The sequence below is a fragment of the Talpa europaea genome (genome assembly GCF_964194135.1).
Source record: "Talpa europaea genome assembly, chromosome: 6".
Taxonomy (NCBI): domain Eukaryota; kingdom Metazoa; phylum Chordata; class Mammalia; order Eulipotyphla; family Talpidae; genus Talpa; species Talpa europaea.
The window spans coordinates 17,735,149-17,759,512 of NC_140072.1; the positions used below are offsets into that span (position 1 = coordinate 17,735,149).

Here is a 24,364-nt window from a genome sequence, read left to right on the forward strand (position 1 = left end):
CTTCTTCTATTTCTTTTAACAGTGTTTTATAGTTTTCTTTGTATAGGTCCTTTACTTCTTTATTACATTTATTCCCAAGTATTTTTTTTTGTTGTTTTGATAATAAAAGGGATGGTTTTTTTGATTTCTTCTTCTTCAGATTTATTGTTTGTGTATAGGAAGGCAACTGACTTTTGCATGTTGATTTTGTATCCTGCCACTTTACTGAACTGATTGATTAGTTGAATTAATTTTTCTGTGGAGTTTTTGGGGTTTTCTATGTATATTATCTGCAAATAGTGATAGTTTGACTTCTTCTTTTCCTATTTGGATTCATTGTATGTCTTTCTCTTGTCTTGTTGCTCTGGCTAGGGAATGTCACTATTTTTAAAAGAGGCACACTGACATGGTTCTAAGTACTTTCTCTGAAGAGTTATTTTTACCTGAAAGTAGATGTACGTGAAAAATATGAAGCAATTATTTCAAAGTGCAAGTAACTGTTGATTCTAAGGACTTGGGTCTACAAAATCTAATATTCTTCTGTCAATTTATCTCTTTGAAATTCATTAAAAATGTTGGGGAAAAGATGGGATGTAATGTACAGTATTATGATTACAATTAAAACTGCCACATGTAATGAAAGAAAATTGTTAAGAGAATAAATCTTTAAGAGTTCTTATCACAAGAAAAAAACATTTTCTGGTTTCTCTACTTTGTTTTTGTATATGTATGAAACAATGGCTATTACCTAAATTTATTGTCATAATCATGTCAAGATATTTGTAAGTCAAATCACTACACTATAAATCTTTCACACTGCTATATGTCAATTATATTTCAATAAAATTATAGTTATTAAAATAACTAATAATTATCTTTATTATCATTAATCATAATGACAAAAATTTGTTATTGTGTATACAATATAAAAAAGATATGACTTGTAACATTAATAATCTAAAATATAAGAAAAGGAGAAGTAAAAGTATTAAGCTTCTGTATGCTGTCAAAGTTAAAATGGTAAATTATTACTACAATCATACACCGCATAATGACTTTTCAGTCAACTACTATGTACACATATGACAGTGACCCATCAGTCACCTAATGTCAGCGTTTTATGTCCACAACAGCCTCACACACCTCATGTTTACCACGTCTCTTGATAGCATCACTTTCCTCTGTACTTGACTTAATTTGCTTTTTTTTTCAATCATGTCCCCTAAGGTTACAAAATCCACTGCTAATGTTGCCAGTAAGAGGCCACCTCAAGTGACTGACCTGAAAATAAAAATGATTTAGAGGAACCCAACCAGATGGCAGCAGACTGAAGAGATCAGTCTCACCTCCACATATGTACAACCAAACTGCTCCTTACCAAAGACATCACCCCCCAAAAAATAAACAGGTGGCAACTTCGTTCATCAAGGGAGATGGCACAACAGAGAGAGGTAGAAAATCTCTAATTAAAGTGTGTATGGAACAAAAATCAACTCAAAATGGATTAAAGAACTAGACATAAGACCTGAAACCATAAAATATATAGAAGGAAATATAGGCGAAACACTACGTGATTTGCACATCAAAGACATCTTTACAGACACATCACCCAAAGCAGTGATAGTGAAGGCAAAGATAAACAGCTGGGACTACATCAAATTAAAGAGCTTCTGCACAGCAAAAGAGACAATAACAAAAACAAAGAGAAACCCCACCAACTGGGAGAACATTTTTGCACCCAACACTAATGATAAAGGACTGATCACAAAAATCTGCAAAGAGCTGATGAGACTCAACAACAACAAAGAAAATAATCCAGTCAAAAAATGGGCAGAAGAGCTTAAAAGAAACTTCTCTGAAGAGGAAATGCAAATGGCCAACAGGCATATGAAAAAATGTTCAACATCACTTGTCATCAGGGAAATGCAAATCAAAACTACCATGAGATACCATCTTACACCAGTGAGAATGGCACATATTAAAAAAACTAGCAACAACAAATGTTGGCGAGGGTGTGGAGAAAAAGGAACTCTTCTGCACTGTTGGTGGGAGTGCAAACTGGTCCAACCACTGTGGAAAGCTGTGTGGAGATTTCTGGACCTACTAAACATAGAGCTTCCATATGACCCAGCAATTCCACTCCTAGGTATTTACCCAAAGGACACAGAAACATCAATTCCAAAGAACACCTGCACCCCTATGTTTATAGCAGCACTGTTTACAATAGCTAAGCTTTGGAAACAACCCAAATGCCCAAAAATAGATGACTGGATCAAGAAGATGTGGTACATATATACCATGGAATATTACTCAGCATTCAAAAAAGATAAACACATGCAATTTGCTGCAACATGGATGGCGCTGGAAGGGATCATGCTCAGCGAAATAAGCCAAAAAGAAAAAGAAAAATACCGGATGGTCTCACTCATAGCAGGAATCTAGAAAACTTAAATAATGGACCAGGAAAATGAATAACTATAAGAAAGTGAAAATCAAAATCAACAAAAAACTATGAACCAGAGACACTTTTAGGGGGCCGGGGGCGGGAGGGGAGGGATTGGGGTCAGAATGGGGGGCTGCAATTGTAAGGGGAATATAACAATAAAATTTATAAAAAAAAAAAAAAAAAAGTGTGTATGGAGCTACACAAGGCCAATATAGTCCATGAGAGGGAGGCGTGACAACCATACAGAGCCTGTCTACTCTAGTTAATTCGAGGGCACACATCCACACTGGGGACTTTAAAATCCAGGAACTATATTGGAAAAGACTGTGCACAGAATCAGTGTGTAAGACAGAGAGTGCACCACTGGAGAACCATAGATGTAAGGGCACAAGCTGGTGTGAGGCAGAGTGGGTGAGGTCAGAGGTCCAGAGGCGACCCAGGCAGAGCCTCGCCCTGTGCACAGCAGCCCACTGACCTGTAGAAGGCAAGCAGCAGCAACCGGAGGAGTTGGTCTGTGGCCAGGTGGGGCAGGACCTGGCCCAGGCTGCTGCTGTCTGCGGGACCACGGGGCATCGGGATGAGATCTCCAAATGAGAACAGCTGGAGTTAGAATAGGCAGAAAGAGACAGATCACATTATCTTTGTCTCTTTACAGAAGAGGTTATTCTTTGCAATCTGTGACACACAATCTCCCTTCACCAGAGTCAGCGGCCAAATACACTAACCAGGGTGTAATGCACCTGTAAAGAAACAGATCAAGCACACCATGGTAAGATTCTACATTTGAAAGGCAAAGAGAACAATTCCAGTTTGTGACCTTGAGTCAAATATAACCCCCGTCCTATACCACATCTATTGCTCAACCACAGTATAGAGGTTGAGGCTGCCACAGATTGCTTGACAGATTTTGGCTGAGGAGTTCACCCAACACAGGAGTTCACTGTGGATCCCCACTACAAAACTCAGGTACCTGAAGCACTGTAGGAAGCTTGAACCTTTGCTATTCCTTGGAAATGACCTATCAGTGCCTATTACCCCTTCTTGGATCTTTGTCCAAGCTATTGCTGCAACTGAAGAGGACACTGATGCAACTCTGGAAGGACTACAGCAGCTGTGACTGCATCAAGACCTTGCCTGGACTTGGGATGATAAAACAAAGGAGCATAGGAATGACATCCAATAAAAGACACTCCAGAGGTTTGTCCATGACTTCAAAGGATTTGTCAAGGATGAGATGGCAAGCAACTTTATTTTTTTTAAAGATTTATTTATTTATTATTTATACAAGCACTGGGTACAGTCAGAAGTGCGGGAGGGTGAGAGAATTCACCAGAGCCAGAGCGGGGAGCAGAGCAGGCAGAAGGACCGAAGTACACTGCTGAGGGGAGCAGCGGGCGGCAGGAGAGGTCTGCGCGCCATGTGGGACCCTCCTCCGGTGGCCGGGGAGCAGCCAGGGATCCAACCGGTGCTGCAGAGGCTGCGGGCAGCCTCGCAACCCAGCACTCAACCGCTGTGCCACTGGGGAGGCCCGACAAGCAACTTTAACCTGGTGTGAGTGAGTATAACAATAAAGAACTCCAAGAGACAGTACCTGAGGAATTGACTAATGAGGAGCTGTTGGAACCAGAATGGACAAGAGAAAAGAAAATTATAGGAGTAGGAAAAGAAGATCAAAAAAAAAGTCACAAATAAATACAACTAGAAATGAAACAGAAGATTTTTAACAGACATTTCAGAAATTCAGAGAATCATAAGAGATTACTATAAACATTTATATGCTAGCAAGTTGAAGCACGTTAAAATTAAAGAATGGGGACTACATCAAATTAAAAAGTTTCTGTTCAGCAAAAGAAACTATCAGTAAAACAAAAAGATGCCCTGCCGAATGGGAGAAAATATTTGCACACTATACATCTGACAAAGGGCTATTATCCAAGACTTGAAAAGAATTCACACAAGTCAAATAAAAAAAAAATGGGCAGAAGAGCTAAAAAGAAAATTCCACAAAGAAGATATACAGATGGCCAACAGATACCTGAAGAAATGCTCATCATCACTTACTATCAGGGAAATGCAAATCAAACCATCATGAGATACCACTTCACAAGTATGAAAATGACTGATCAAAAAGACCAGAAACAAGTGTTAGTGAGGAAGAAGGAACCCTCATATACTGTTGGTGGGAATGTAGACTGGTTCAGTCCCTAATGAAAACAGAATGGAGATTTCTCAAAACATTAAAAATGGATATACCATGTGACACAGCAATTCCACTCCTAGGTATCTTCGTGAAAAACAGAAATACTAATTCAAAGGGGATCACTTCTCAGCCGTTTGTCTAAGATCAAGTGTACTAAGGGAAACATGCACTCCATGTTCACTGCAACACTATTTACAATAGCCAAGTTATGGAAACAACCTAAGTGCCCAAAGACAGATGGGTGGGTTAGGAAGCTGTCTGTGGTCTATATACACAATGGAATAAGACTCTACTATTAAAGACGATAAAGTCTTGCCATCACCCACTCACTGACACACAGACCAACTTCCAGTCCCCACAGACCAACTTTCCATCCATAGTGCCCTATGCAGGTATCCCATTTTTTATCTTTTATACTATATTTTTATTGTACCTTTTCTGTATCAAGATAAGCTTAGGTACACAAATACCATTGTACTACAATTGCCTAAGAGTAACATGTTGTACAGGTTTTATCCTAGGGGTAATAGGTGATCCCATACACCCTCATTGTGTAATAGGCTATATCATGTAGGTTTGTGTTAGTGTATTCTATGATTTTCACACAACAATGAAATCACCAAATGCATTTCTCAGAAAGTATTAGTGACACATGACTGTATATTTCATGTAATCTCATGATAACCACAAAAGAAGGGCCTGCAGTAGTTACATGAAGACCACAAAAAAAGAAACCCAAGCATACTACTATAACAAAAACAGCCAGAGAAGATGCCATGGGCAAAGAACCCACAGAATGTTAAAAAAAAAAAATTAACCAAATGAAAATAATGAGTCCTAAGAGGTAGTCTCAAGAGATGCTCAGCAATGAAAGCTAACCCAGAAACCAGCATAATTTTTAAAAAAGATTTATTTTATTTATGCATATAAGAATTGGGGTACAGTCCAGAGGAGTGGGGAGTGAAAGGATTCACCAGAGACAGAGCAGGGAACAGAACAGGTAGAGTGACTGAAATACACTGCTGAGGGGAGCAGCAGGCAAGTCAGGAGAGGTCTGCTGCGCTATGTGGGTAGCTCCCTGGCCAGGGATTGAACTCATGCTGCAGTGGCTGTAGACAGCTTCATAGGTTGTGTCTTAACCACTTGCACCACCAGGGAGGCCCCCAGCATAATTCTTGAGGGAAAAAAAGTATTGAATAATAAGTATTCAAGAAATTTTAAAAGTACTCAAGAAATAAGTAATGGATTACTCTAAGTTTTACATATAATCTTTCTATTTGGTTGTTTCTCTTGAGGTAACAGTAGCAAAGTGAAATGGTAGATGTGTTACTTCCTAAATATGTTATGTATATTATATGTGTATTAGGTATTTATTGCTGCACAATAAATAACTCACCCCAATGCTTAGTGTTAAAAATACCAACTGATATGTATTGTAACTCATAGTTCCTACATATCAGGAACTCAAGAGTGGCTTGGTGTTTTGGCTCACAGTTCATCATACAATTGCAGTGAACATATTTGCAATCATCTGACGACTTGATTGGGACTAGAGGATCTTCTTCCTAGAGGGCTCATTCATATGTTGAAGACTCAGTGTTGGCTATAGACAGGGGGTTTCATCTCCTCCACATGGACCTTCTCCACATTGGCTTCAATGAAGGGAGGCTTGGTAGTCTCGTTACATAGTGGCAGGTATCCCCCAGTACAGGGATGTAAGAGCAAGCATCAACAGAACTTAGCTTTTTTATGACCTCCTCTCAAAAGCCACACAATACCACTTCACCACATTATATTTTCTAGAAGTGAATAACAAATTCTGTGGGAGAAGGGAATTGGATGGATATCATCTTTCAGAGAAGATGAAACAAAAAATTTATGGGCAAATATTTAAACTACCACAATGTCCTTGGCAATGCCTCTGATCATCAGTTCCTCAGTGGTAACAGAAGAATAATGGTACCAACCTCAGAAGGCCCTTGCAAGAACTTAATAGTATAACTGAATATATTAGAACTTAATGATGGTTTCTTTATTACCTAGCTAAGGAAACATGTCATTAGAATTATTGTGTACAAACCCTGAGATCCACCTAAGACCAATGGTGAAGATGGTGTTTATGCCCTAGTCTTCATGTCTACTCACATCAGAGCCACTGTGAGACTGTCTCCTCCAGATCCCCTATTTCTCCTAGGTTCTTAGGATCCTACACATGCATGACACAGATATGTCAAGTTATATCCCAAAAGTTTATTTATCCTGGAATTTCCCAGCCTTCAAACCTCTTCCAGTTCTTTTATTGAAACTTACCATTTATTTGTCCCAATCCTTCAGGATGTTCCACTTTCTCTTATAAGTGTTAGATAAAATCTATGGCCAACGATATTTCATAAGTGGAGTTATTGCCTATTACAGGTACATTTACAACTGATCTGAAGAAACTAAGAAGACTCAAGTATCTTTCTCAAAAAATCCCTTATAACAAATAGAAGATTGAAGATAAATACTATTCCTTTAAACAAAGTTGAACCTGCCGCTCATTCATGCTTTACATGAATAATTTAATCAAACTGTAATCAGATGGCACTCCTCTACCCACCATCAGCTCCACTATGAAAATGAGAATTGTGGTTGCTTGTATGGGTTGCTCTAAGGGACCTTGGAGACAGCCCTTTTCAGGGGTCCTTCATGTCTGATCTCATGCTGTCCCTGATTTTAGTACCCACACAGGTATGCAGGGTGCCTTTGGAAAGCCCCAGAGCACAATGGCCAGGGTCTACATTGGCCTAATCATCATGTCTATCTGCACCAAGCTTCACAACAAGGAGCATGTTGTTGAGGGAACTACACAGGGCCAAGTTTATTGGCTACTAGAAAATCCATATTTCCTAGAAGTGGGGCTTCATCAAGTGAAATGTGGATGAGTTTGAAGACATGGTAGCTGAAAAGTGGCTCATCCCTGATGGCTTTGGGGTCAAGTACATCCTGAATCTCAGTTTCCTGGGACAAATGGCCGGCCCTTCACTCATGAGAGCAAAAGAGATGCTCCCTTATTAGTCATGCAAATAAAAACAACATTCTTATTTTAAAAAAGAGAGAGAGAGAACAAATTGTGGTTAGGGAGGACAGAGGACAATTTACAACTAGAGATGCTTGAGGAAGGGAGAAAACTAGATAGAATTTGTCAAAGTGAAGATTCCCTGTGGCATTTGGTTATCCTCAGGGAACATGAAGGTCCTACCCAAGGGACAGGAGAAGTAGTGAGAAAAGAATCCTAAAATGTATGTGGTAAGACAGAAAGATCATTTTACTGAAGGTCTTATGGGTGCCTTGCGTGTGGCAATGAAATTCCGCTCACAGGGTGACTCTGGCTGCCTCTAAGATGGCAGATAAGTAGTCAATGATGAAGGATTTCATGTTGCTTCTCCTTGGGATCTATTTTCACTTTTTATCTGGATTTCGCAAATATATTGCTTTAAACCAAAGAAAATCCTTGCATGGTAGGAATTTCAGACATGATTTAGGGTCACAGAACAGAGTTCCAGTCAGATTGGGTTCAGCTAGCTCAATTCTGTTAATGCATTCTGGTGATAGATGCTGCTGATAAGAAAGCATCTATATTCTGTGTGTGTGCGCGCGCGCGTAGCATGTGCGTGTGTGTGTGTGCGTAGCATGTGCATGTGTGTGTGTGTTACTTCTGGGCTAGGAAGGAATATCAAACTCAGAGAAATGTAGTAATTTTCCTAAAACCACACAACCACAAATGAGCAACAGAGATGGAATTAAAATAAGGGTCCTCTGTTTCGAAACAACTCATTCATTATTCATTTCTGATCAGAAAAAGAAATTGGAGGAACATCTACAATTGAAGAAAATCCCACATACCCTTCAAAAGAATCCAGGTTTGGTTTTCAGGCATTTTAGTTCAAAGATATTGTTGCATCTATGGTAGTCATTTGTTGCATGTGCCTCCAAACATTTATTGTTATAGTAACTACCCTGGTTCTCCACTAGGGTCCTACCTCCTTTCCATCTTAGCCCTCCAGGCTCCTCAGAACAGAGAAAGACCTCTCACACTGGTTGTTTTAGGAATAGACATATGACTCAGCAAATCTCAATAGGTTTTAGTTATCTAGCCGCTATCCAAGAACAGCCTTACTGAGAACAGTCAGTAAAAAAGTAGAGACAATAGCTAGAGAGAGAAGCCAAGTCCTGATGGTATCTTTGGAACCACTACATCAATCTGGACCTCAAGTTGGAATTTCCCAGTTATGAGTTAATAAATTCAAGTTTGACTGTAAATCTATTTGAATTCATCTTTCTGTCATTTGAAACTGAAAAAGACCTGATTAATATGCCATCAAGCTGTTCTTTCCTGAAATAATCATCAAATCTTTCTGAGTTTAAAGCCAAAATTGGTGAGGGTTCTGAATTACACTGAAACATAGTTTCCCCCAAATAATTCTTTTCAGAGTGGAACGTACCAAGAGTTCTTTCCTCACTGGAGTTTCACTGTATGCCAAAGGGCATTATGTCAACCAGTCCTGTGAGCCTTTGGTACACTTCTTTGAGTCCTTTTCAAGAAATAACAAGCACCGACAAGCAGCTGTCTGTATGCTCAGATGATACTATCATTGTAAGAAATGGTTTTAGATCTATTAGATAGTGGGATATTCTGGGACTAAACACAGAATGGGCCAGTGATGCATCCCATTCAAGCTAACATTTCATTATGACCTTGTGTGGTGGATTGAATGGTGGCTCTCAAAAAAAGATATGTCCATATCCTGATCTCCATAACTTGTGAATATTTACTTTATCAAAGCAAAAGATTGACTGAGATCTTACATGGCAAAAGATGTGATTAAATTATGGATCTTATGAAGAGAGGATTATTCTGGATAATTTGAGTAGGACCTAAATGTAATTTTGTGTATGCTTCGATGGAAAGGGGCAGAAGAAGAAAGACACACAGAGAAAAAGGCAATGTGAAGATGGAGCACAGAGATGTGACCACAAGCCAAGGAATGCCAACAGCCACCAGGAGCTGGAAGAGACAAACAATGGATTTGCCTGTAGAGCTTGCAGAAGGACCACAGCCCTGTCAACACCTTGATATCAGACCTCAGGCCTCCAGGATAGTGACAGAAAATTTTCTGTCATTTTAAACCACCCAGTTTGTAGCATTGTGTTACAGCAGCTACTGGGAGCTAACACACCCATAGTTAGAGTTATATAAGGCCACCGAAGTTAATTTCAGTTCAGACATTGGGTAAGGGAGATGCTAGCAAAGGACCACAGATAGGCAATATTTATATAGGGTAATTATGCTCCAAATAACATTCTAAGTACTTGCACATATTAACTCATTTAATCTTTATAGTTATCCTAGGAGATATGTCTTACTATAATTATTCTCATTTTACAGATAAGGAAATGAAGGCAAAGGGAGATTAAGTTAGGCCAAGGTAACACAGCTATGAAATATCAGAACCAGTGATTCAAGTACAGGAGGAGCTAGTTACAGAGTTTATATCCTTGAGAAACTTTCTCTACTGCAGTCGGTGTATGAAAGCAAAAAAGAAAAACTGTCCTTGCAAGAGCATTTGTCTACAGCACAGGTTCTCACCTCTGGTGGCATAGTCAAGTTATCTAAGAGTAATTTAGGAATGCTAAAGAGGAAGCAGCACACTGAAAATTCATCAGAATCTGAGACAGGGGCCTCCCTGGTGGCGCAGCAGGTTAAGCACCGCACTATGAAGCTGTCTGCAGCCACTGCAGCACGAGTTCAATCCCTGGCCAGGGAGCTACTCACATAGCACAGCAGACCTCTCCTGTCTCATCCAATGCTCCCCTCAGCAGTGTATTTCAGTCAGTCTGCCTGTTCTGTTCCCCACTCTGTCTCTGGTGAATCCTCTCACCACCCCCTGCATCTCTGGCCTGTACCCATTCTTGTATGCATAAATAAATAAATCTTTAAAAAAAAAGAATCTGAGGCAAAGGACCTTGACCACCAGTTCGTATGAAAGGTCCTTCAGATAATCCTAATGTGCAACCAGTATTAAAAAAATAATAATAATCCTGACAAAATGACTTCCAGTGGCAGATTTAACTAAAATTTTAATTGGCATTCACCAGAGGTTTCAGCTTCCCCATGGCCTATGTATATGTACTCACAGAATTAGATTGTAAAAATCTAGAAAAAGAAAGATATAATTCAATAAGAATACATTTTTTCTGCAATGGAGTTGTTGACCACTTTCTACCAGGAGCTAGCCAGTAGGAAAATTCAATGCAGTTTCTCCAAAGCTCTAACAGCTTCTTCCCAACTTTCTCTGATGCCCTGGAATTAGAACAGCCAGGTCCCATTGTCTACCCCACCAGATGTCACCTGGTTTGAGTCACCTAGAGGTCATGAGCCAGTAGGTCTATTGAAATTATGAAAAACATTGATATGATTAGCCCATGAAGACTTAAAATGCAGCACATCATTTTAAAGTTTTCTGTTTGTATGTTTTTAAATCTTCATGTTTGTATCCTGGTAGTATCAGGAGACGCTGGAAGTGCTCACTCACTTATTGCTCCTCTTTCATCCTGTCTCTACATGAAAATAAAAGTTCAATCTGAACATCTAGTGAATCATCCAGGTTTTAAGAAACTTTGAGGGCTCCTCTGAGTGATGGAAAGAGTAATCATGGTAGCTGTACAACCTTCTACAAGAGACAAGCTCAAGACATATATTCATTTATTTACTTATTTATCTTATTTACTTACTTTACTTGCTTACTTACTTATTTGGATCACAGAAAGTCAAAATAGAGAATCAGATCAGCATCTTTGACCTGAGTAACTACTTTATCTTTTCTTCTTCCTTAACTGATTTGGCATTGTATAGGCACACCTGCGCAGTCACTCATGCTAACTGGTCATGACCAAATTAATTAATTATAAATGATGACATGAGGTTGTTTTTAGCTAAGTACAAAATTCAATAAGCTTCATGAAGTAGACTAAGTTCATGGCACTTTCACTGTTGGATACAAATACCTCATTTCTCAATTTTGTTTCCCTTATTTTTCAATATTTGCAAAAAGAAATTCGTAATTTTCTAGTTCCAACTGTTTGGTTTCACACTGCAACCAAGTTTATAGGGATTAAGATGTCATTTGGAAATCAAGTGCTCTGTATAGTTATGCAGAAATAAGATCTCAGTATTGCCATCATTCTGAGAATGTTCAAGGAGTTTCCACCTTCATTTGAATATTATCCTGGGACACAGTAACCCTGATCAAAAGGCACAACATTCAAAAATGGATCTGCCTCAGTGTATCTCCCTCCTACATCTCCATTCCACTCTGCACTTTGACAAAAAAAGAAAAAGCATTTTCTGAGGTTTCTGGCAGAATTTACCACATGAAAGTTTCATTCCCATTATTCACAGGCATCTGCTGATATCCCCCATACTCTACTGCCCACTGAACGGGGTTTTTGCACCACCTTGACATCTGTTAGGTATAAGGGGAGTGAAACCATTAAATACTTTGAAAATATTACAAGAAAAAAATGCAGAATTAAAGTGTTAGCTATTAGGCCTGCCCTGGTGGCGCAGCGGTTGAGCCCTGGGCTGCAAAGCTGCCCACAGCCTCCGCAGCACCAGTTCGATCCCTGGCCGCAGGCGAGGGTCCCACATGGCACGTAGACCTCTCCTGCCACCCGCTGCTCCCCTCAGCAGTATATTTTGTCAAGTCTGCCTGTTCTGTTCCCTGCTCCGGCTCTGGTGAATTCTATCACTCTCCCGCACTACTGACTGTACCCAGTGCTGGTATAAATAAATAAATCTTTAAAAAAAAATAATAAAGTGTTAGCTATTTACATCACATATTCCAACTGTTATCAATATTAATTCACTCATATTCATGTGATTTATTGAGAGCATACTCTTTATATGCTATTTTTTTCATAAATGACTTTAAATATTATTCCCATCACACATGCAGTTTCTGAAGATAGTATTTTGAAATACCAATAACATCCAATCATATTGATTATAATTAGCCCTCATTCATAAAGCTTTTACGTAACATCCAGTATTTCACAATTGCAAATAAATAGCACTGTAACTTGGATAAATTGATCCTTTTCTTTAGGAGTGTTTCCTGGGAAGTTCCTGGGTCCAAAAAAAGGAAGCTTTTTCAGTCATTGCTAAACATTGTCAGAATAACATCTTAGAAAGTTTTAACAATTCTCAGTGACACAGGGTCACACAGACTTACAGGTCTAAAAAACTAGAGTTTTTCAAAAATCTTTATTGAGGTATACATAACAACCATCTGGACATATTTAAAGTATGTGATTTGATCAATTTTGAAACCATTATGATACCAAGATAATGAACGTATCCATCACCACCAAAAGTTCACTGATCTTCACAATCTCCCCTTTCTATACCTTTCTTTATCCCCAGGAAACCACCTGATGCATTATAGGTTAGTTTTAATTTCATACAATTTCATATAAATAAAAATCATAAAAAGCATTAGCTGCTTTGTTTGACTTCTTTTATGCAGAATAATCATTTTAAGTTTTACCCTTGTTGCAGCATATATTACAAGTTCAAGCATATATTACAGCATTATTTTATTGCTGACTAGACCTGTTGATAGACATGTGGGTTATTTCTACTTTTACATGATTACAAATAAAGCTGCCACAAACATTTATATACAAGGTTTTGTATTAATAATTGCTTTTATTTTTCTTGGGAAAATAGCTAACAATGGAATGCTCAGACACATAAATTCATGATTAACTTTTCAAGAGCTGTTGTCCAAAGTGGTTTCCATCTTACGTTCCTATCTACAATGTGTAAGAATTTTAGTTTCACACATTCTCACCAACACTGGTATGATTAGTCTTTTTTAATTCCAGCGATCCTAGTAGTGCATAGCTATACCACATTATGGTTTAATTTGCATTAACGATTTTGAGCAACTTTTTATGTGTTTATCTGCCATTCATATGTTTTCAGTATGAGGTGTCAGTCTTCATATCATGAAATACAAAAGCAATTCATTAGAGAAAGAAATGGTACTGGAACACTTAAATATCATGCAAAAAAAAAAAAAAAAAGAGAGGGCCTTCCTGGTGGCGCAAGGGGTTAAGACGCAACCTATGAAGCTGTCACAGCCAATGCAGCATGAGTTCAATCCCTGGCCAGGGAGCTACCCACATGGCGCAGCAGACCTCTCCTGACTTGCCTCTGCTCCCCTCAGCAGTGTATGTCAATCGATCTGTCTGTTCTGTTTCCCACTCTGTCTCTGGTGAATCCTCTCACACACACACCCCGCACCTCTGGCCTGCACCCCACTTCTTGTATACAATAAAATAAATTTAAAAAAAAAAAAGTTGACTCATAATATCTGACCCCATATATAAATTAACTGAAAATGGGTCATAGGCCTAAATGTAAAACCTGAAATTAACTCTTGTACAAGGAAACATAAGAGAAAACACTTGCAAGTTATGATTAGGAAGACTTCTTAGATATGACACTAAAAACAATAGAAAAATTGGACTTCATTAAATGAAAAGTTTCTGCTTTGCAAATGGCATGGTTAAGAGAATGAAAAAGACAAATCACACAGTCTGGGGGGAAATTCACACAAAGCATATATTTGGTAAAGTATCCAGTATTTATGAACAACATTTGAAACTCAATAATAAGAAAACAAAGGACCCAAAGCACTAGCATTTAAATTTGTTTATCAGATACGTAACTTTTCGCAAGAATATTCATTGAGATGCTAAAATAAGACCAAGACCACTATTAAAAGAGGCAGATGGAGTCAGGAAAGGAAAACAGCACACAATATAGGATTTGGAGATAGTTCATGGTCATATAAGGAAAATGTCAACAGCAAATTGCCTTATTTTCTTGACAATAATATCTAGGATCATCTTTGACAACATGGAGTAGGCATAATGGAAGAATTTCAAAAATGGCCCACGTGAGATTACAAAAGATACTTGGGATTAAAAAGAAGAGAGGTGTTCCAAAGAGAGGTCTATGGAGCAATTTTAAGTGACAGTTACCAAGTTGGCCCGTTTTCCTGATTGAACAGCACATTCCCACACACTCATCTGGAAAAAGACCATGCGTGAGGACCACCTCAAGTGCACATCATCTTCACTCCCTCTCACTCTCAGCAATGACTGCAATCAGACAGCACCTTACAATAGTGACCGCCTCAAGAACAAGTAAGATAACCAACATAAAGCATGTAACAATTCCTGGAACACCCAGAGCTCAATAAATATTGGTTTCCTCTTCCTTTTTCTGCCTTCCATAACCAAATGGAAGGCAAATTGCATTATTGGCCCCAGTTCAGAGGGTTTTAAATTTTAGAGCTTCTATATTGAGCTGAGTCTTGTCAAAGACCCCTGGGTTGAACAAAGCAACTTCTTAAACAACTGGAGTGCAAACTTTGAGATCCCTGTTGCTGGCATGGCAGGGAGTCAAAAAAGCAGAATGAAAAGTGGACTCGGTTCCAGAACCAAGATGCCGGACTCTGGCAGAAATCAATAGGTAACTTTTGTATTCTATCTAGTAATAGGAAACATTTATGCTTCTCCTCCTGCTTGCTAAGGGCCCTTCATCAAAGTGTTGCTCTTGGCCTTTCTACTGGCCCTCTCTCTCTTTCTTCCTCAGGTGAAAAGTGAATAAACTGACTGCTAAGTTCAAGAGCAAGAACTCTCAAAAGACTCGTGCAGCTCAGTCCTTCTCATCTGCTGCTGTCTTTTCAGAAAAGGCACCACTGAGAAAGACTCAGCCGTGGTGTTGCTGAGTAATTCTGAGGCACAGCAGTGGCAGGACCACATGATCCAAAATGTAAACCAAGTTCCCCCAAATCCATGTTACTATTAATAAGAGTGATCATTTGTCTCTCCTTACCTAACTCCTAGGTCTTTCTCTCCAGTTCTCAACTTGGATGGGGAGGAGTTGTGCCATTTACTGGGTTCCTGCAATCCCAGTCACCCATTCGTGCACACTCAGGTACAGCCATCAGATACCTCAGATGTCCTGTGGCATGACTGTGGTTTCCCTCCCAAGTCCATCTCTCCCATCCAAATAGATATTGCTGCCCCCCGACTTTCACACCAAGAAAATGACAGGCACACAACAATGGCTCTTTCTTGCTTTCCTCTCACATGGCAAGTACCAGACATTGTACTTCTTAATGTCCCCCAAAAGGACTTAGCAAAGGTCTGAGCACATGGATCTCTGATAGTCAGGAGACCTAGGTTCAAGCCCCACTGTGCCCCTTCCTCACCATCTGACTTCTTACACATCACTTTGCCAATTTGGATCGTTGTTTGTTCTTTTTACATGACAGTGAGTTCTGTTTAAAAATGATCAATTAGTTGGTCCTCTCTTCAATGTGGCAAAAGTGAAATGGTCAAGATCTCTAAAGTTTATTTACATTTGTATTAAACATAGCTCTATACTTTTCAGATGTTTATGATCTAATCCCATTTGGAATATAAACTCCAAGACTCCCACTATTTTCTACAAGGGTTCAAATAAGGGACACAGAATCCAGGATTTCTCAGAAAATGATGTTTACTACCAAATTCTTACTTAAATGTGGAAAAAAATTTCTAAAATATGCCTCCTTCTTTGCTATAGAATCTAACAAAATTTTATTACAGAATTACCAAAGCACTGAATGTCAAGCTAACCATTCATGGTTTCCTTTAGCAGAGGCTAGCAAACCAAGGCCTTCAGCCAAATACAGCTCATTGCATGTTTTTGTAAATAAAGTTTTATTAGAATACAATCAGATTCATTTGTTTACATACTATCTCTGGTTGTTTTTATGCTACACCAGAAGAGTTGAGTATTTGCAATAGACTATATGACTGCAAAATATAAAATAATTACTTCTGACTGCTGACAAAAAAAAATTGCCAATGCTCATTCTAAAAACTGTCCAGTTAATCTTTTTTTTTTGGTTATTTATTTATTTATTTATACAAGCACTGGGTACAGTCAGAAGCGCGGGAGGGTGAGAGAATCCACCAGAGCCAGAGCAGGGAGCAGAGCAGGCAGAAGGACCGAAGTACACTGCTGAGGGGAGCAGCGGGCAGCAGGAGAGGTCTGCGCACCATGCGGGACCCTCCTCCGGTGGCCGGGGAGCAGCCGGGGATCGAACCTGTGCCGCAGAGGCTGCGGGCAGCTTCGCAACCCAGTGCTCAACCACTGTGCCACTGGGGAGGCCCTGTCCAGTTAATCTTAATTGATAGAAATCATGCCTCATGAATGTCCCTAGTTCACAAGAATGTGATTATCCTGCCCTGATCTTTATTCCCTATCTGCAAAAGGAGAGATTTGTCTATACTGTTTCCAATGTAGACATTAATCATCATTTGGTTTCACAGTCAAGGAGAAACCTCAGTGGTAACATTTGATTACTTTTGAAAATTTGAGACATCTGGACCTCTGATAAGATTAGAGAAGCACTGACAGGGAATATGGGGAGATTCCAGTTCCATCCCTGCCTCCGATCGACTCAACTTCTTGGGGTTTTGCTTCTGTAAAATAAGGAAACAGGACAAGATGAGGATGAAGTTTTCTTAAAACAGCTAATTATGTGAAATGACATAATGGCTGCCACTTAAGCCCAAGGAATGGTATCACACCTAGACTTACAGAGGAGGGACACAGAGCAGCCTTCTTGGAGGAAGTGATGCCTGACTTGAGCCTTGAAGGACAGGGAAAAATATGAGCTGCTGAAGATTGATGTGATCAAGAAAACAAAATGACAGGTTATTGAGCCATCATTTTATTTCGCTGACTAGGAAATCTTCATCATCTAAAGCCCAGAAGAGCTCTCTCTAAATTCAAACAGATTCTAATGTATTTACATTCTGCTTCTGGAGGCACATCAAGGAAAGTCATACCACCCAGCAACTTCACACAACACAGTCACCTTATTCAGAAAGAGATTTCTTTTGCTTTTTCATTCAAGCACCTAGGTCACATCTCAGTCTTGAAAAAAATATCACTGGTGCAGATCATAGATGCTGTGATGACAATTACATGAGCCACCAAAGCTTCTTGGGAACATGAAGACCAATAAGAGTGTGGGCAAAGGATCATTCCAGGGCTGTCGTCAAGGTCAATGAGAGGTGAGATAACTCTAATTTCAAACAACTTTGGCAGTGGGATTAGGCGCCATGCTTGCACAGCAGTCATTTTCACGTGGCTAATCCATCCAAATATCCACAACAACAGATTCTGAAGGGAGGGGAATTATTTGAGTTGAACTAGCCATGCAGTCTCAACAAGGATGCCCAAGTAAACCCTAGTTCCCCCACAATTCTGTCTGTACTGATGCCAGAAATAGAGTTCATTCATGCATTCTACAAATTTTAGTGCAAACCAATAATGGACAGTACTTTTCTGTACACTGGGAAATAGCCATGAACAAACAAATGAGACAAAAAAGCCTGGCCTTTGTGGAACTTCCATCCTCGCAAGTCACTTCTGTATGAAGAAATGTGCAAAGACTTTTAACTCTACCCAAAGGTACATAATTCTGAACAATTCCCAAGGACAATTTCTGAAAGAGAGTAAATAACATGCACCAGCCTTCCTCCTAAGAGCTTGCCCTTCCATCTTCACTTCTGGGTCACAGTTATACCGGACAAGGGAAAGCCAAGACAGCCTGACACCTTTTCCTTGGTTATGCTTAATTATTTCTCTTTATCAAACCAAAAACTCCTAGAGCCTCACAGCAGATATGTATCAAGACTCTACAAAATGCTCAGAGCCTTTGAACCACTTCTGGAAATCTTGGTTAATAGTCCTAACTTGTGAAAAGAATTTGGGCAAAAAATAGTGCATCACAGTTTTATTTAACCTAGATCCTCCACCCCCTCCAAAAGGGCAAATTAAATATCCAACTGTAAATTACTGTTTATACATGAAATAACAAGAAGCCATTAAGATGATAGTTACAAAGATTCTATGATAATGAGAAAATATTTTAAAACATTAGGTAGTCAAGCAGCAGAAAAGCCTACATATATTCAATATAAGAAGACTGTGTAAAAAATCCCCTAAGAAAAATAAAAGCCTTACTAGACATGTTCCAAAACATAACCGTTACTATCCTTGATGTTAAAACATCTAAGAACATTAAAAGTGTTACGGATATTTTTCTACTTTTTGTATTTTTTACTATAGTGAAAATTCATTATTCTTTATAATAAAAACATAATCAGTATAAGCCTAAACATAGTTTTTAAAAGGGAAGGGCAAGGTAATTGAGAACATGTAAAAAACAGTTTATCATGGTAGTTAATGGCCTGAGATCTGGATTCAGATTCCCTGAGTCTGAACCTAGCTCCCCAAGTCACTATGCAATCTTGAGCAAGTTATTTAACCTTTCTTGACAATGTCGGTGGGTTGAAATGAAGATTAGTAGATAATTCATGTAGAGTGTTTACCACAGAGCATAACACCTTGTTGGCACCCAAATGGAAAGCAGGTTCAGTGTTACAATGACCTCATAGAAAGAGTTCACACAAGAGGGAAGGTAGGCAAATACCAAATTTCATGCCTGGGGACACCTAACTCAGAGCTGGATTGTCAGTGGGTAGTTTTCCCTCAGGCAGAATCATTTCCCAAATCTTATATTCCAAATTTTCCCCTGAAGAAAATGGACAGTGTGTGGATATTCATTTTACGAGCAATTATTTCCTTGGGTTTTTTTTTTTAATACTGGTCATAATTTATTGCACAAAGTGCCTTTTGGGTTTCAAAACAAGTCTAAAGATCATGCTAATAGAATGGTCAGAAAACACTCATCATTAAGATGAAATGATCTCATAAAAATATTGTTTCTGTGCGAACAGACAGTAGTTAATGTGAAGATAGCTGTCTGACAGAATCATATTTGTCTATAAAATGTCTATTTCAACAATAGTGATATCGGGCCTCCCCGGTGGCGCACCGGATGAGCGCTGGGTTGCGAAGCTGCCCGCCGCCTCTGTGGCGCCGGTTCGATCCCTGGCTGCTCCCCGGCCACCGGAGGAGGGTCCCACATGGCGCGCAGACCTCTCCTGCCGCCCGCTGCTCCCCTCAGCAGTGTACTTCGGTCCTTCTGCCTGCTCTGCTCCCCGCTCTGGCTCTGGTGAATTCTCTCACCCTCCCGCGCTTCTGACTGTACCCAGTGCTTGTATAAACAAACAAATAAATAAATAAATAAAACATGCCTCTATATTAAAAAAAATAGTGATATCAAAAGCTGCTTGCTTATCTCCTTCACACAATATCCTTCTTTCTGTGCAGAGTAAACCTTCAAATCTGGGTAAAATAAAGAGATTGATAGGTAGACATGCCTCTTGTCTACAACAGTCTTTCAGCAAATATATGTAGAAAAGATACCCATTTCTGGAATTTTACTTCCTACTGCTTGCCAATATTATCTTTTTGAAAGAGTAATAATTTAGTTTAAGATTACATAAATATTAAAACACTGTCCAATCAAAAAGATCCTGAGGCCAAAAAGGGATTAAGGAAAGACAGGTTGAAATTTGTATGTGCACACCTCCTTCTTCCAAAATGAGTCATCACTTTTCTGTAAGAGAGAGGGCTGTGGTTTTTCAGCTTGAGGCATTCTTTTACCCTGATTTCTAATCTAAATTTCCTTGCTCCTTTAACTTTAGAAAATCAAATCAGACTTTGCCTCTTCATTTAGTTTGGCAACCTGTTCTGCTGACATGAGGCATCTGCTTTGCTTGAAAAGTAAACAGGTCTTAAACCATGGTTGCAGAGGCTGAGGTTTGAATCTGGCTGGGAGCTGGCTATATCACCTTGCAGTCACCCAGTTTATCTATGAAGTGGGCATAAGAAATACATGTCCTGGGTCTCCCTGGTGGCTCAGAAGTTAAAGTCTCAGTGCGATCAATTTATCACCAGCCACAGCAGCATGAGTTTGATCCCCAGCCAGGGAGCTACCCACATGGCACAGCAGACCTCTCCTGTCTCGCCCGCTGCTCCTCTCAGCAGTGTATATCAGTCAGTCTGCCTGTTCTGCTCCCCACTCTGTTGCTAGTGAATTCTCTCACCCCACAATCCTCTGGCCTACACCCCAGTTCTTGTATGCATAAATAAATAAATCTTTAAAAAAAAAAAAAACATGCCTCACAACGTTGCCATGGGACTAAAGGAGAATAAATGCTAAAATGAATGGGCATAGCAGGCTACTTAAGCCTGTGTTCTATTCTTCCTGGAAGTCTCTTCAGAGGGTCAACAGTCTTTCTTCCTATCTGAAAGCCCTTGGTGTCATTCCTGCCTTTCCTTCTCAGACTAAAAAGCAAAGTTCTCCTGAATTTTGGGTTTTTCTTCAGACCATTTGAGCTCTAACTTAACTTCCACATAGTCGCACTTACTTCCCAGGGGGAACTGGAAAGGTAGATAACTTGGTATTGGGCGCCTGCCTTTTGAGTAGGACCTGAGATGAGGGGGGCTCTTGCTCAAGTCAGGAGGATCCCCTCGTGTTCTTTCCCATCACTGAAGTCAGGTCAGGTTCTGCCCACCTCCCTCCTCAGACTCACAAAGACTGAGCTGATCAGCCTCTCTGAACCAAATTACCTTCAGAAGGTACCAGCACTTAGACTCTGTCAAGACCCCAGCACCAGCCCGCACCCACCTGCAAAGGGAAGGTGAAGGAAGAAAGGAGTGGAGCCGAGAGGCCACAGGTGATGCGAGGCCGCACGCAGCTGGAGAAGGAACTGTCCCCGCCTGAGCTTTCCAGCTCCCCCTGCTCCCCGCTCGACCTCCCGTCCCAGCCAGCAATTGGATGATTGGAGCAAGCCTGGCGCGCGGGGCACTGGGGAGGGAGAGCCCTACCTGTCCGGTGACCGCTTCTGCCTGAACCCACACACACACACACACCTTTGGGGGTGGGGTCCAGTGGGCCCTGCTGCCTGCTCCCGGCCACCCCTCCTCGTTACCACCCGCTTTCCGCAGGCTGCGCTCCTGGACGCCGGCCGGGAAAACTACCTGTGGAAGTAATGCGCGCAGAAGAGACCGAGCAGCACACTGGCCGGCCGGCCGAGGAGAGAGCGGGGCTGCTGGGCGAGGATCCCCACAGACACTGCAAAGGAGGGCAGCTCCTGCAGGAACCAGGCGGCACCAGCAGGCAAGCAGGTCGCCTTGGGCAGCAGGCGCTCCGAGTGCTTCCCGTAGGCAGAGGGGCGCGAGCCGTACAGGAAAAATGCCCCCAGAAGGGCCAGAGCGGCGCTACCTGCCAGCACAGAGCTCTGCTGGCAGTCAACCGCTGACATCGTGCGGAGTTTCTCCACTGTGGCCGCCAGCCCTCGCAGAGGAGCGCACATCCCTCGCAGCCCCTTTATGGACCGCAAGACGCCACCCCGTGTCCGCCCCTTGGCCTTGGCTCCCGCCCCTCCAGCCTGCCTCCCACCTCTGCACGGTTGACGCTGGCTCGGCTTGGTGCCCCTTTTGTAAAACTGACGCTTTCAAACTCAAGGTGGGTGGTCAGGACAAAGGTTTTCTAGGCACCAAAAAAGTGTCCTGGGGCCCCAGGGTCTCCAACTAGCCCATTTCGACCTGCGCTCCTTAGCCCTCGCGCCGGCCCTATCCCGTGCCCGGCACTGGCACCCTTAGTCGGCCCTTCTATGATTTGTTCTTCACACATCAACCTCTAAGGCTGCCACTTATGAGACTGGGGAATAAGGAAAGGAAGCCAGATAGATTCTGTGGGGTTGTTCTGTCCCAGCACCCCTCTGTGTGCGTCAACCAGCCTCCAAGCCCTCATCACCCTAAGTCAGATCTCCCTTACCCTGTGATTCCCTATGCGCCTTCACAATCTGCCAGCTCCCGCCCACCCCTGCGTTCTTCCTTGATTCTGGATCAGACCCAGGCACTTAGGGCATCCACCAGCCCTTTAGGTTGGGGGCCATTACTTTTTCCACTCTTTTTTAAGATTTATTTATGCATACAAGGGCTGGGGTACAGTCAGAGGCATGGGAGGATGAGAGGATTCACCAGAGACAGAGTGGGGAGCAGAACTGGCAAAAGGACCGAAGACACTGCTGAGGGGAGCAGCCGGTGAGACAGGAGAGGTCTGCACACCATGCGCCTATCTCCCTGGCCCGCTGGGAATTGAACCCACATAGCAGAGGCTGCGGACAGCTTCACAGCGCTGCACCCAACCCGCTGCGCCACCAGGGAGACCCTACCTTTCCACTCTTAACATCAGTGCCCCTCAGCCTCGCCAGACCCTGAATCCTCTAAGGTTTCTTTCCGGGCCCCCTGCCTCGGTGCAAGAAACACATCCACATCCACTTCCCAGCAGCACAGCACAGATTGTGGCCAAGAGTCATAATGCTGTCCCTCCTCCCTAGCCTCTCCTCCACCCTCCATCCCTGGAGCTGACCCAGACTCAGGCCACCTAGCAACGCTTGTGGCCCGGGGAGCTCTTTCTGAGCTCAAGCGGAGGAGTGGGATCCATACTGTAGTGATGGTACGGACGCTTCTGTGCTTGGCACTCCTGTCCAGTCCTTGCACACCCAGATGCTGTTCTTTCTCTCCATTTGCCATCCTTCTTTCATCTTGCACACACTTGTTCTTCTGCCTCATCCATTTTCTATTTCCCTTTCTCTTCTCTGATTCAGTCCAGTTCTGTGTTCCTTCTCCTGTCTCCCTTTATCCTTTGACCTGGCGTCACCCTCCAGGTTGACCTATTCCCACCTCTGTTGACCTCACTTTTCCCTTGTCTCATCTCTTTGTTTACATGACCACTATTAATTTTCCCCCTTGGCCCTACTTCTGGTTCCACCCATCCTTCCCCTCCTCTCTCTCACCTTTATGTTAATGTTTTTAACATAAAGTGTTAAAAACCAAATGTTGATTCAGTCCTCCAAAGCACTTTTTTTCATCTTTTTCCCTTCGTGCCAATTCACCACCTCTCAGGAGTCCCACTCAGTCTCTCCCTTTCCACTCTTGGCCTGTCTTAACAGCTGTTCCAGCAAAAGGCACACACTGTCCCCAGTTTGGGAAAGTTTCCAGATTCCTAGGATGTGTAATATATGGTGACGCATTATATATACAGGGCACTTCAATTTAGTGACCAAAAGATATTTATCATCTCACTACTGGATTAATAGTAATCATGCTACAGCTTTTAACTGATCACCACATAGGAACAGGGGATTACTCACGCTGACTGAAGCACTGTCCACGGAGCGCTTTCCAGGTGTCAGCTCTCACAGCTCATTCTAGCTCTCTTTGCACTAGCTTTAGAGTACAGATCCAGTCCCAGTTTCCCCAGACACCTCCTATTTGAGAACAACCAGATCTCCAGCAAAGGCTTGGGCTCTGGTCTGCATTTCTTCCCTACTAGACAACTCCATTTAGATGTGCTTCCAAGACTTCTAACTCAATGTTACTTGACACTGAACCCACTTATCCTTCCCTTCAAACCCCATCCACACCCAGATCCCCCTTCTGCCTTTCTAGTTGTTACATCTTCTCTGTCTAAAACAGCTTCCCGGGAAGGCTGGCTTATAGTCTCATGAAACTAGGTTTCTTAATGCTGTACTGCATTGGGAGAATAAGCAGTGTGACATTTCAAACCCGACTCAATGGAATAACCTTGTAAGTTAAGTGTTTCCTGTTTCCATTCCTTCCTCACCTTTCTCCTATCTTT

General features: G+C 41.4%; 1 protein-coding gene across 1 annotated transcript in view; it reads right to left on the reverse strand.

Moving 5' to 3' along the window:
- SRD5A2 (steroid 5 alpha-reductase 2) overlaps positions 1–22,031 on the reverse strand; it is a gene marked incomplete at both ends in the record, with an annotated part of 37,426 nt that extends 15,395 nt beyond the window's left edge. The window contains one exon of the mRNA XM_084236031.1: positions 21,697–22,031. Coding sequence (XP_084092157.1) covers positions 21,697–22,031 — 335 coding nt within the window. The remainder of the gene's footprint in view (positions 1–21,696) is intronic.
- Between the last annotated feature and the right edge of the window lie 2,333 nt (positions 22,032–24,364).